Consider the following 14,337-nt stretch of genomic DNA (forward strand, 5'->3'; position numbering starts at 1 on the left):
TTACACTGCTTGTTAAGAGTAATGCTTTCATAAATAGTTGCCTTTGTCAGAGAACTATCTTGTAGTTAATTTCCTTTTAATTTGTATTTGCTCTAAATCAACTTTAAATATGTCTCCCCCATAAGCCTCCCACTTATATCTGTCTATATATGGTTAAGCCCTAAAATGCTGCTGCGTAGCTCTGTCAACGACAGCGTCACACAGATACACCACCTGCCCTGTATCCCCCTTTTCTTGGGATATGTAGTCTTTTTTATAGGTCGTTCGAATCACCACGCATGAAGGAGGCTCACCGAAAGAACTACAAACAGCCTCTCCGGCGATACCGCCCACCCCCGGCTCCTGCCTACAGCTTTGTCAGGCAGAAAACTTCCTGAATGAGACACAAACCACAACAAGAGGGTGTTTTTTTTATTGTAGCAAACAACCATAGCACCTGTCTGGTTCTGTGATATGATTTATAGTTCCTCCGAGTGCTGGTTCGCTTTCTGCGGAGTTGATCACCTGCTCTGACCTGCTAATGTCACGTTAGCGCTAACCCCTTCACCTGTAGGTATCAGTCCGCCTTGGAGCATTATCACCTTCCTGCTCATTTCAACGCTGCGTGTCTCCAGTCTCCCCCACACAGGTAAGTAAGTGTGTGTGTGTGTGTGTGTGTGTGTGTGTGTGTGTGTGTGTGTGTGTGTGTGTGTGTGTGTGTGTGTGTGTGAGTGTGTGTGGCAATGTTATGCAAGTGATTGCCAAAACATTTCAGGAAGAAGAAAGATGTTTTGGTTCCACCCAAGCAAAAATGATTGTGTATTGCAAAACCTGTAAATGTCATAATGAGTTGTGTCCATAATCTTATCAGTGTAGGTCAGTGTGTGTGTGTGTGTGTGTGTGTGTGTGTGTGTGTGTGTGTGTGTGTGTGTGTGTGTGTGTGTGTGTGTTGATCTCAGGGTCACACCATACTAGATGGTAATCAGACATACACACATGGTGGTTGTGAACTTCCTGCCTTTTATGCTGTGTTGTTTTCCAATGTGTAAATGTAATACAATAAGATAATCCTTTTATTAGTCCCGCAGCGGGGACATTTACAGGATTACAGCAGAATAGAGGATAGTGCAAACAAGAGACATAGTAAGATCAAAAATAAGTATTATAAATAAGCAAATGAGCAGTAAAAAAAACCCAGTAAATAATCCACAGTAACTGAAATATTATATATACAGACAGAAATTGTTATTGCACAGTGTGTTAGTGTCATGTGGTCTACTGGGAGCAGAGCTGGTTGTGCACTAATCACTCAAAAATGTCTCTAATGCACATTTGTCCTGACTTGTCATTTGGCTTCCCATCGCAGGTAAAGCGAAAGCACAGGTGTAACTAATAACATTTATTCATATTTCTGTTCCATTTAGGTGAGCCAGAATGCACCATATTAGTTACCTGTTCAAGGCATACATAAATATAATGCAGTGTAGTCGTTGTGATTATTTGTTCTACCTGTGGTTGATAAATTGAAATGTCCATCTGGGTAAAGTGTAATCAGATGCATATGGGTCCTACAGTACCAGTCAAAAGTCTGGACACACCTTCTCATTCAATGGTTTTTCTTTATTTTTATTTTTATTTTTTTTTCTACATTGTAGATTAATATTGAAGACATCCAAACTATGAAGGAACACATATGGAATTATGTGGTAAACAAACAAATGCTCAACAAACCAGAATATGTTTTATATTTTAGATTCTTCAAAGTAGTTGAATGAGAAGGTGTGTCCACACTTTTGACTGGTACTGTATATTGAGATACAGTTACCCCTCCTTTATGGTCTACACAGTTTACTCCATCTATGGAAGAAATCTTGTGCTAAAACAGACCTTTACACAGTAATTTAGGAAAATTGACTAAACCCTAATTGAACAATTACCTTAATTGTGTTTTAGGAGTTAGCAAAGATTGCACTAATTTACTTAACACACTTATCACCTGTCGTACCTTATTTAAAATCTGTCTAAGAAGGACAGTTTGGTTTTCGTGTGCACAGGAAATACCCTTGACAAATATTGTTCCTAATTTTTCCAGTTCTTTTATGATAACCTTAACAAAAGATAAACAAATGTGTATTTATTTTAGTTTATTTTGATCATGTCAATGTTACACATGTAGTTAGATGTAAATGTATCCGCATGTTGGGCGAATAAAAACCCAGTCTTAATTTAATTATAAATTGTAGGACCTTCATCTGTGGATCATTTGAACTGTGTTGCTAGGAAGCACCTTAGATTAATGTTAATTTTTAATCAGCTCAATGTTATTATGAAAGAAGTGGAGTAAAGTACATTTCTGATTTGTAATTAACATTATGCAAAACACAGTTAATATTGTATCTCTGTTTTTCTTTTCATATCTGTTTAACTTCAAGAGTAACTTACCCCCCCATTGAAATCTTATCTTTGCTGACCTTTAACTGATTTACAGGTGAACTCCATGACCCTGTGACATCACCGTTGGGTGTGGTCACGGGTGCAACTAAACACACCTTTAACCACACCCATCATTGATACTATGTCAAAGCCTACGTCAGCACCATCTATAACCATAGCTGCATTTCCACCATCGGTCCGGATCAGTTCAGTTCAGTTCTGTTCAGTTCAGTTTGTTACACATTGGAACCGTTAATTTTCACATTTCCATGAGCAAAAGGTTTGGATGCTGGTCCCAGTAGAACCATTACATTCTTGGTGCCACCTCAGTCAAGCGTCCAAGCGAGCTGAGCCGATACTAGAAGGTGGAGTTTAAACACTGCAGACTACTGAAAGCTGTTGTTTTTTTAAATAGTCAAGCTACCGTCGATAGCAACAGCAATTTTTAATGAACTCACTTAATTAACTGAGATTTAAAAAAACAAAAAAAATGGCAGCTCATAATACAACTCTGTACACTTCATCTTACAATTGAAGAGTGTGTAATAGCGGGTATTACCAAGGGGAAACATAACGCATCTAATAAACTGAAGAGCCCTCTTAGTTGCGGTTAGAAAGGACTATAAAGTCAATGTCAGGCTCTCAGGTGGTGACTTAATGGATTTACGGAAAGACAAGGCCCACATATGACGACAGAGTTGGTATTAAAGTGAGTGTCCCTGCCCTACGCTAAAATATGTTCTATGATGAGAAGAAGGAAGAATGGCGTCATATTAAATGCTTTAAAAGTGTCGTACAACAAACAATGGCTGAGGAAGAACTGGTCCTGGAGGTGTCGTATAGAGACAGAACACGAACCAATGAAAGAAGATATCAGAGATATGACCCTGTTATTTTAGCCATTTTAATTCACTTGCTTCTTTATGACAACATTGAGGTAAAAAAAAAAAATCACTGAACAGCCGAGGTTCTATATTTATCACAGCAATATTTCTTATTGGAGAGGGTGTTCCTTATTGAGGTATGACTCATGGCACTTTTGTCACCATTGGACCCAGTGGAACAGTAAAGCACACACACCTCTCAGTAAAGTGGCTGTTATGTGATGATCATGTCTGTGACTGAAAGGCTTTCTGGGAAGTGGCATACCGCTTTTATGGCACGCAATGGGAAATAATATAGCTGCTGCATTGTTGGATTTGTTATACTGTATTTTATGAATCCAATCCATCATGGACTAACCAAAATGTCTGTCCCCACTTTTCAATGCAAGAACATTTAAGCACTCCTAGTTAAAGTGGTTAAATTGAATCCTGATTGTGACCATTATGCAATGTTTACCTTTTTCTTCTTCTTCTTCTTCTTCTTCTTCTTCTTCTTCTTCTTCTTCTTCTTCTTCTTCTTCTTCTTCTTCTTCTTCTTCTTCTTCTTCTTCTTCTTCTTCCTCAGGTCCCTGTCTGCTCCCATTCTGTCAGGCTGCCCGTGAGTGATTGGATGAGGTGAAACTGGCATCAGTGGACAAGCACGCATACAAAGAGCCATTGATTGGTCAAGGATGACCACGGAGGACATGAAGAATGAAGCCGACGCCGCCTCAATAGTCTCTATGGCTCTCTACACTGTGATGTTTCCCGTCTTTAACCAGGTGAGGAATTCAGAGTTTCAGTTGAAGTAACAAAAAAAAAAAGAAGGAATGTGGATATGTGTTAAATATTCAGGTCAAGTAGACGAGGTCTTAATGTGTGTCTAATGAAAACGCTGGTGCAAGGTATTTGTTAATGTACTCCTGTGCGAGGTTCAAAAGTTCATGGTGTGGACATTTTTAGTTTTGATTAAAATATCTCAATAACTATTGGATGGATTGCGTTGGAATTTGGTACAGATATTCATGTTCACCAAAGGATGAAATGTAAAAATGTGCGCCATTAAAAAGGTCCAAATGGTAGCCAATAGTTTGTTTTATGACAAAATACCTGCCAAACTGAACTTCCTCAGCCTCAACTGTACTTTTAATAATAATAAATTTAATTTATAGTGCCCTTTTCATCCGAAGATCTCAAAGGGCTACAGGTTAAAAGCAAAAATAAAAATAAAAAGGGGGTTTTAAAAACATCTAAGAGTGGGAGCCAAAGGTTTTTTTAAAAAGAAATGTTTTAAGACCTTTTTTAAAACAATCAGTGGATTGTGGTGCCCTCAAGGTGTCAGGGAGGGCATTCCACAGGCGTGGGGCGGCAACACTGAAGGCCCTATCTCCCATGGTCCTCAGTTTGGTTCTGGGTATGTGGAGGAGGTTAGAGTGAGTGGAGCGGAGGGAGCGTGTTGTGCTATGTATGTTGAGAAGTTCTTTGAGGTATGGGGGGGCATGACCATGGATGCATTGGTGAGTGAGGACGGAAACCTTGTACTCAATCCGGGTGGAAACCGGAAGCCAGTGGAGTGAGTGGAGGATGGGGGTAATGTGCTCATGCTTGCGCACTCTCATCAGGATCCTAGCTGCAGAGTTTTGTACGTATGGATTGCGTTGGAATTTGGTACAGATATTCATGTTCACCAAAGGATGAAATGTAAAAATGTGCGCCATTAAAAAGGTCCAAATGGTAGCCAATAGTTTGTTTTATGACAAAATACCTGCCAAACTGAACTTCCTCAGCCTCAACTGTACTTTGTGTTTAGTGTAAATCAGCATATGTTCACATCCAAACATGCTAAACAAAGACTGTCAACATTATACCTGCTAAACCTCAGACTCTTATCATTCTCATTGTGAGCATGTTGGCATGGCGATGTTGGTATTTTGTTAAATGCACCGCCATGCTTATGTACAGCCTCACACCTTGTTTTAAATTCTCTGGCTAAGCATTCTGAAAAATGTACAATTATTAACGATACAAATCCAAAATTGAAATTCCATTAAATACACAGAGGTTTAAAAAAAAACACAGGAGTGTCAAGATGTGCAAGTGATTCATCAAAAGACAAGGACAAACAATAGGCCTACCTGAAAGAAAAATCATTTATCAAACAACTTAAAAACCACATTGTACTGAAAACAATTTACAACTTGTATCTATCATCTTTGCGTATAGGCAAACAAACGCACACATTCTTAAAGCATAGGACTATTCTAATTGTACCACAGAGAATAGGACTATTGTGTTTGAAAGCTTGGCAAACATTCATTCAACCTTTATTTAAATCTTATGAAATCATCGGGGGCGTGCCCTCATTCTCAGTGGTGTTGAGAGTTCAATGAAAATGGATTAAATACACAAAAGAAAATGAGAAATGAGAAACAAACAACCAGACAACAACAGAACACAGTTACATTCAAGTGCAGAGTCGTATGTTTTCATAGTTTTTCTTATAATTTGCCTATATATGTACAATTGTGTTCAATTTAAAAAGTTCTAAATGTGTGCAGCACGATACACTATAAAACAACCACTATAACTTTGGCTTTGAAAAGCTGTTTTGCTCGGGCCCTGCTGGGAGTTTGTGATGCTGACCATGCAACCCTAGCACTACTCCCCTTTCTTCTTATTTCTTGTCTGTCCACGCTCGAATAAAGGCATGAAATACCAAACACTATAGCTTAAGGTCTTGTGTCAGCTCAGCTCACATCTGATCTCTGCACTTTTAGTTTGTCTTTTTGCAGTATGTCATATTGTTTCAGCGAAACACGATAGAAGATTGATGATTAAAAGACATTTTATTTTAAACTCGAACACAGCACACTTGTGAGCACATGGTGTGCAGATTGAAAGACGTGCATTGTGGTTTGAAGAAGTGAGGATATCTGTAATACCATAATATCAGCTCAGAGAAAATGGAATACACTTCAATTCTAAGCTATTATTATTTCCATGGTGATAAACGTGTTTGTCAGCGACAACCAGCTCAACCACCAGACCAACATGATACTGTGGGTCATCAAGTCTGTGGTGTAGCAGCCAGAGGACACACACACACACACACACACACACACACAGACACACATTTTTATTACAGAACAGGTGATATGAGACTTTGTAATTTGTACAGACATTTCATTATTTTGGGCTGTATAATTTATAATTCCGTGGCTTTGAGGGGAGATCAGGTAGTTTGAGGTTCAAAGCAAATCAGTTTGACAGTAATTGCCAGGGATTTTTTTTTAATACTCTCTTTTATGTTGTTCTTTTATCAGATTCTCAAGTCGATATTTCTTCATTCCTTTATATGTTTCCCCTCTCAGTTCAGTGCTGGGTAGTTCTGAGAAAGTTTACAGAAAATGTAATTATTTCCCATGTCATTAAAAGTTTGGCGATTGCGAAAGTCTAAATGAAGTAGCACACAGGGTGCAAACTGACAATCCTGGTCTGTAACACCAGGATATCAGCTCAGAGGGATGGAATAGACCCCCAATTCTACAGACAGATGGACTCACACAGCTTTTCACAATACAATAACATAGTGTCCTCCTTGGATATTGCAGGATTCCTGGCTTGTATGTGCTTCCTGCAGAATTACATTTCAGGACAGAAGAGAGGCCATGATAAGAGTGTGTGTGTGTGTGTGTGTGTGTGTGTGTGTGTGTGTGTGTGTGTGTGTGTGTGTGTGTGTGTGTGTGTGTGTGTGTGTGTGTGTGTGTGTGTGTGTGTGTGTGTGTGTGTGTGTGTGTGTGTGTGTGTGTGTGTGTGTGTGTGTGTGTGTTGCTTATGTTTGTGTTTTTGTTTATTTCAACTTGCAGTTGGAGAAAGTGAACTTATCAGCAGCACAGACCTTGAGAGCGGCCGTTATAAAGGTAAAAAAAAAAGAGTTTTCTTTTGATTGTGGATTTTAAATGAACTGCCATCTTTCTTGTAATAACTGAGCTCCTAATTATCATAAATCCAAAATATCATCTCTCATGTTGTTGATACATTCTATGCCACAGACGACGAAGGCCGCCTGTGATTACTGACAGTGCGGCTGTGTGTTTTGTGTCTTTTCAAGGCAGAGAAGGAGAACCCCGGTCTGACCCAGGACATCGTTTTGAAAATCCTGGAGAAGAAGAACGTAAAAATCGACTATAATGAGTCTCTACTTCGCATGGCTGCAGACGACGTGGAAGGTAGGATGCTCGGTGGACAGCGCGTGCAAAGAGAGAGGAGGGGTGGGGGGTACAAGAGTACCAGCATGAGTATCACAGTAGGTCAATAATTAGAAAGGCATATTAAACTGGCCAGCATTAACTTTCTGCCAGGACACAACATCAGTGCCAGTTCAGCAAGCAGCATGATTGCAGACTTAAATTCCCCTTCTGTTGTCCATGCCCGTCTTCCTTTATACCAAATGTCCACTGGGGGTAGCTGTTTCTCTACAAATCAACTGCTCTCCCCGTTCTCGAGCGTTCCTTCGTTTCTGTCTGTAATTGAATTCCTTATGCGGTGTACAGTGATTGATGGTAGTAATGAATTCACACGCGTACACACACACTTTAGATGAATTTTAAATGTACCTCCTGCATGGTGCACCCCAGGTTGTGCCTCAACCCTGCCTTCAGTTACCAAACTAAACACCTTCCCTTCAAAGTGCGTGCACACATTTACACTCGATCCTGTATTAGTTTTATACATCTGAAATGTAGACCGTCATTATTGATCGCTTGATTTCAGTGTCTCCTGAAGCTGATTGCACGTATGTGGGTTTTTGATCTGTTTTTTTTCTCTCCTCCTCCTGGTGCTTTCAGAGTTCATGATTGACAGGCGAGAGCCAGAGTTCCAGGAGCTGAACGAGAGAGCCCGAGCTCTGAAACACATCCTCAGCACCATACCAGATGAGATCAATGACAGAGTAGGCTTCCTACAGAGTATCAAGTAAGACAGCTCAGTGTGTGTGATATACACCAGGTTTGATTCTATATGAAAGTTTCACTCTTAACTTCCTGTGATAATTGTAAACATTGCCATGAGATGTCTCCAGAGGGCTTTTTGCCAACCATTCCACTGTGATTAAAATCTTCTTTTTTTTTTTTTTTGTTTATTGTTAATTGTTTGGTGCGAAGACCAAAGATTTGATACAGTGAGTGTCTTTGTGATGAACAACACTCATTGCATAAAAACAAAAAGGCTTTTTGTCAAACAAATTTTGGACGAGGCACAATTGAAAACAAAGTCAAAGAAAAGACTCGAGTGAGTGCGAAGAGATGCAAATTCACTCTACGCAGCAAAATGGGACAGAGCCGAGTTGAATAGCTTTCCAATATCTCCTTGGGCAGTTTGGAGATCAGTCCGAATCCAAACAAACAAACAAACACAAATCACATGCACACACTTGGCGTCAGTGCACACGTTGCAAGCTAGAGCTGAAGTATGTACATTTAGCCGTTGTTAGGGGGAAATAAACACACAATGAAATGGAGTTTATTGGCGACCTTGAGAACAACAGCGTTTCAAAATAATGTAAACTTAAAGGTGTCAACACATGACCCGAATCAAATCGTTGATGTTAATATGAGATATTTCTTTGTATTTTATGGATTAGTTATGACTAAACTGTGTGGTCACTGCATGCCTTTTTATTTCCTTGTTCACCGCACTACTCCTACACACACACACACACACACACACACACACACACACACACACACACACACACACACACACACACACACACAGACTAAAGAGAGAAAGTGAAAGACGTTTCATTTTTCCTGGCCCACTTTGCCATTATTTTTGATCAAATTCAATACTCTTAGTGAGTCACTGCTTAAGTTACTTACCCAGCGGAGGGCTTAGAAATGAAGTCAATTCAAAAGGGAATGCTGAAAAATGAAAGTTATGAAACGGCAGATTTGGAGTGCATACAAGGAGAAAAAATTGAAGGTGAAAGCACACTTGGAAGAAAGGGAGACATTGTGCAGGATGAAGAAAAAACTGTAGTTATCAGGCTAACACTGCCTGACCAAAGAACATTATAGATATTGTTTTTCATGCACTTATTTGTGTGTGTCATCCTCAGAGACATTGCCAGTGCCATTAAGGAGCTGCTAGACACAGTAAATACTGTCTTCCGGAAATACCAGTATACGAATAGAAAGGTAAGTAGATACGTAAAGAAGAAGAAGAAGAAAAAAAGAATGCATTCACACAAATGTAGTATCTGTGAAATAAGTGGAGCTGAAAGGCTGTCTGTATTTATTGGCTAGGCACTGGAACAGCAGAAGAAAGAGTTTGTGAAATACTCCAAGAGCTTCAGTGTCACTCTCAAAACCTACTTCAGAGATGGAAAGTATGACACTGTTTCTAGTTCATTCTCAGTTTAAGGAGTTCTTTTTTCCCTGTCTGTTCTCTCTCTTCCTTTTCTTTCTTCTCACTCATTCAGCCTTTTTTCCCCCCACATGCACACACGACTACCAACACATTTAACAGCTCTACACGCACATGCCGGCACCACTAAATGTTCACACACACGCACACGCACACGCACACACACACACACACGCACACACACACACACACACACACACACACACACACTCTCACTCACTCACTGTCACCACCATGTAAATGGTTGTCGTTTGATCACAGGCCCCGCTTCTATCAAAAATCCACCATTGCTGAATAATTCCCTTGACCCATTTCCTGTGGATTCATGCTGGCTTGTATTCTCTGAAGCCTGACATTCTCCATTCCAGCCTGATCAAAGTGTTTCTTGGGGATCAATCCTAATATTGTTGCCATGGTGTCTTTGCTGTGTGATTGACACGTGTGTCCTTGTGTCTCTGTCACGGTTGTTTCCAGAGTGATAAACGTGTTTGTCAGCGCCAACCGGCTCACCCACCAGACCAACATGATACTGCAGGCCTTCAAGATTGTGGTGTAGCAACGCGAGAGGACTCACACACACACACACACACACACACACACACACACACACACACACACACACACACACACACACACACACGCGCACGTACATTTTTATTAGAGAACAGGTGATATGAGACTTTGTAATTTGTAAAGACATTTCATTATTTTGAGATGTATAATTTATAATTCTGTGCTTTGAGGGGAGATCAGGTAGTTTGAGGTTCAAAGCGAATCAGGTTGACAGTAATTGCCAGGGACTTTTAGCTCTCTTTTATGTTGTTCTTTTATCAGATTCTCAAGTCGATATTTCTCCGTTCCTTTTATATATAACCTCCTCAGTTCAGTGCTGTTTGGTTCTCAAAAAAAGTTTAGGAAAATGTGATTATTTCCCATGTCCTTTTTAAAGCCAAGTCATTCCCATTGTATGTCTTAAAAGTACAATGGAAATAAGCGGTAGTCTGTTTCCAAACATCTTCCAACATTTTTGCACTTTTACTAATTTTATTGTAATTTTTCTAGCGTAAAACATAATCTTGATCCATACGGCTGTACTTGGCAAATAATGTCCTGCCTCTATCAGCTTACTTCATATTCAAGTAAAATCTGTCAGCACCAAGATCTGAAGAAACGTTCTGGATTTTAGAAATGGGGACTGTGTTTTAATATTAGCTTTTTTTTCACATGTTTTTTTTTAAAGATAGGTGAATGAGGTACAAAATCTTTATAATAGATTATTGAACGGATCCAAAACTTATTTGGAAGACCTATACTATGTACACTGTTTTTTGGCTGCATGGCAGTTGTTTCTAACCTTTTTATTTCTTGGGAACCCTTTGGAAAATATCTTTATTGGACACGAGGTGTGAGCAGTTCAATCACAATGATTTTTTTTATCTTCTCTGATTGTTTAATTTAAACGGTTTCTACAGAACTAAAGGGGTTGAAGGTTTTTCACTAGGAAAAAGCTATATCAGTTTTTTGTGAATTTATTTTTGTCCTGTATTCATACAAAATGTAATCCACGTTGAAACAAAGTTTTATTGCTGGTTAAATTGTCTTTTTTTCCCCCCCTTTGTAAATGAGGCTTTATGGCACTGACATATTTTCAGGAAAGCTAGCCCGCTATTTGATCAGAGTTTTTTTTTTTTAGAAATCCACCAGCATCTGTTTCAGTGTCAGACACTGAACAAATCCTTTGTTTGAAGACACAGCTGCAATTGTTAGGCTTAAACCTCGTGCTCAGAAACAGGAGTCCGTATTCAGAAGTAGTTGAAGGTTATTTCAGCAGAAGTAGAATGGGTTCAGGAAAGGAAGTTACAACAGAAGAAGTAAAAATAATAATTCTCAAACTGACTGAGTATTACCCTTAAACAACTGCAACTTTCAACTAAAATCACACACAAGCCTAGATTTAGTCATTTATTCATTTTTATCCACATTCCAAAAAGTTTGAAGCAGCAGATCTTGAATAGTTGAATCTTTACTTTGTTCTCACAAATGTAATTGACCATGAATGTATCATTTCTGTCTCTGTCTATCTTTCTGACGCTTTAATTGCAACGGCCATAGCAAAATAACATGAACCAAATGTAAATAAAATTCATTAAGAACTCTTTAACCAGAGTCACAAAGAGTTTGTTGAAAAAGCAATTTTTTTTTTCCTTCGTTTTATTGGAAATTAAAGAGTTCTTTCATATGAGGAAGATTTTCAAAAGTGGGTCTCTCTCCAGATTTGCATTGTTGTATGAAAGTACTTCATTTCCGCTCAGTTGCCCTTGCGTTCTCTCTTTCTTCGCATGCACCTCTTTCCTTCCAGTACTAAAATCCGCACCAATTTTTTTCCCCCTTTCCAGCAACTTCATTCTTCTCCCCGTACAATAGTGGATTTTCCATGGTGGATTTGTGGAGGGCTATTTCGGGCTCTGTACTGGCTCTTACATGCACCACTGTAATCCAATTGTGATAGTGTTAATTTTTTAAAGCTTTATTATTGAAATTGCTGAGACCTAATTTTCTCATCCTGTCACCGTTGATGACCGCTGTAATCAGCTAATTCAAGTTATTCCAGGCCATTAAGTCACTCACGGGGCTCCGTCGTGGTCACTGAAGCAGCCGGGGAAACGATCATATCTGTGCTGGTTGTGTGAGCTTTTGTGTGCGCGCTCGTGCTTACAGTCATACAGGCAATCTATTTGTCTCAGTTTAAAAAAAAAAAAAAGAATCCATGGGAGACTTTCTTTTCGTCTTTTATTGTGTGTGTGTGTGTGTGTGTGTGTGTGTGTGTGTGTGTGTGTGTGTGTGTGTGTGTGTGTGTGTGTGTGTGTGTGTACAGCTACAGTTGACCCACAGGAAGTCCTCTCAAAGGCATTTGAATGGCACTATAAAGCTTTGATGGTGTGAGGTTTATTTTTGTTCAGGTCCGGGTTCACATCAGTACTTTTCTAGTTGTTTCAAAGCATGAACACTTTTATGAGTGGCAGTAGAATACTAATGCTCTTGAGAATTATGTTGCTGTAGCGATGGTGTGTGTTTGTATCTTGGTTTGGGGAGTGGGGGTGATTGTACTTGACAAAGATTATCTTCTCTCCAGTGCCTAATCTGTGAATAGAAGTAACACACACACACACACCCACACCCACACACACAAACAACACATTGTGTTACATGCAGACGATAGGGCCTGGACTCACAAACGCAACTCTTTTTTGACTACTTGGTTGCCAGGAAACTTAGCTTGAGTCTTTGAGAGTGAGGGATAATAAAAGAAAAGCATTGTGAGTGTGTGTGGCCTCTGCCACTGTCTGGGCTACTGGGAGGGATGGGGGGGTGGGGGGCGGTTAGTTAACTCTCTCTTGGTGTCTGTGTCTGTTAGCACTGATTGCTTCTCAGACATCGCTGGCAAAGACAAACCTCTGGACACAAAGGGAATCTCCTACGGACAAAAACCCAGCCAAGGCCCAGATGAACCAACCAAACGCGGAGGATTCTGTTTGAAATGTCATACATTTAATCATGGTGTTTCAGCACCTCGGAGCACAGGGACCGTTTTCTGTGGACCCCCGTTGTGTACAGAGAAGATGAAATAAGTCGTTTTGGTAAGTTTGAATTTGTTATTAATTGAGAAACAGTGTGTGCAGCTCTACTGTATGGACTTCATTATTAAAAACCTGCTTGACTGAAGACATCACAAACAGTGATGTTGCCAGGCCAAGAGCCCGACATTATGCAGTTACAGCCGGGTGTTGAGATAGATTTTCTTGTACAGTTTGACCGTGGTATGTGATGCTTTGTACAACTTTAATAAACCCCAGATAGAAATCCAGCAGTGACAGACATTTTCGAGAGTTGACTGGACCTGAAGTGGCCATTTAGGAAGAAGAGAGACATGAAAGCACAATATATTGACACAATTGAAAGCAGTTTTGTAAATGACAGCTGGCAGCATTTATACGTTGGATATGTTTTACATTTGTTCAGACGGCAGTAAGATATGGGCTTCTTTTTTTAATTCATTTTATAGACCTGTGTTACTTCTTAAAGGCTGATGCCAGCTGCCTGCCACAGAACAAGTCATGCTGTCTTTTCCTTTGTAAAATCTGTTGCATTCTAATACTTGTCAGTGTGAATAAAGAGGTGAATAAACTCATAATTATATTAAGGTCATGCTGTAGTTAATCAGCGCTGTTAAAAAAAAGAGACTGCTGAAGCAAAGCATTGTTTTTTTTTTGCTTTCATTACACACCCTGTCATCTAAATCTCAGTTTGGTGCCACTTCCAATGAATTTGTCTCATAAACGTTTATGTCGGGCTGGAAATGAAACAGAGAGTGTTTTCTGTCTTCTCCCTCTCTCTAGTGTTTCATGAAACATACTCATCTTCTCACATTTCTCACCAAGACCTCAAACGTATTTTTAATCACCACACGGGCTGATTTAACAAATTCTACCTTTTTATTCATTCTGCTCACCTACCTGACTCCAGTATTTTATTACCTGACATAACAAAGACTTGACATGCTTCAGCAACCTGCCGCCTCCTCGAGCCATTCCCAAGACATCACAGGGGGACCTATTCACCCACCTTTGAAAAGCCA

At 39.7% G+C, this 14,337-nt stretch overlaps 1 protein-coding gene across 1 annotated transcript; it reads left to right on the forward strand.

The window, feature by feature from the left end:
• The first annotated feature begins 134 nt into the window (after nucleotides 1-134).
• On the forward strand, nucleotides 135-11,875 carry pdcd10a (programmed cell death 10a). Its single transcript, XM_054596938.1, has 8 exons — nucleotides 135-628; nucleotides 3,862-4,057; nucleotides 7,142-7,195; nucleotides 7,387-7,504; nucleotides 8,123-8,249; nucleotides 9,394-9,472; nucleotides 9,581-9,663; nucleotides 10,176-11,875. Exons 2-8 carry the CDS (start codon nucleotides 3,968-3,970, stop codon nucleotides 10,255-10,257), a joined length of 633 nt encoding a protein of 210 aa, XP_054452913.1. The 5' UTR covers nucleotides 135-628; nucleotides 3,862-3,967; the 3' UTR covers nucleotides 10,258-11,875.
• Nucleotides 11,876-14,337: the final 2,462 nt, after the last annotated feature.

The sequence above is a fragment of the Anoplopoma fimbria genome, chromosome 1, assembly GCF_027596085.1.
Source record: "Anoplopoma fimbria isolate UVic2021 breed Golden Eagle Sablefish chromosome 1, Afim_UVic_2022, whole genome shotgun sequence".
Lineage (NCBI taxonomy): Eukaryota > Metazoa > Chordata > Actinopteri > Perciformes > Anoplopomatidae > Anoplopoma > Anoplopoma fimbria.

What these genes read in the sequence shown, in the direction of transcription:
- pdcd10a (XM_054596938.1), top strand. Translation starts at nt 3,968, where the DNA reads ATGACCACGGAGGACATGAAGAATGAAGCCGACGCCGCCTCAATAGTC. An exon ending in GGCTGCAGACGACGTGGAAG is followed by an intron (nt 7,505 to 8,122) that starts GTAGGATGCTCG and finishes TGGTGCTTTCAG; the next exon opens with AGTTCATGATTGACAGGCGA. An exon ending in GGCTTCCTACAGAGTATCAA is followed by an intron (nt 8,250 to 9,393) that starts GTAAGACAGCTC and finishes TGTCATCCTCAG; the next exon opens with AGACATTGCCAGTGCCATTA.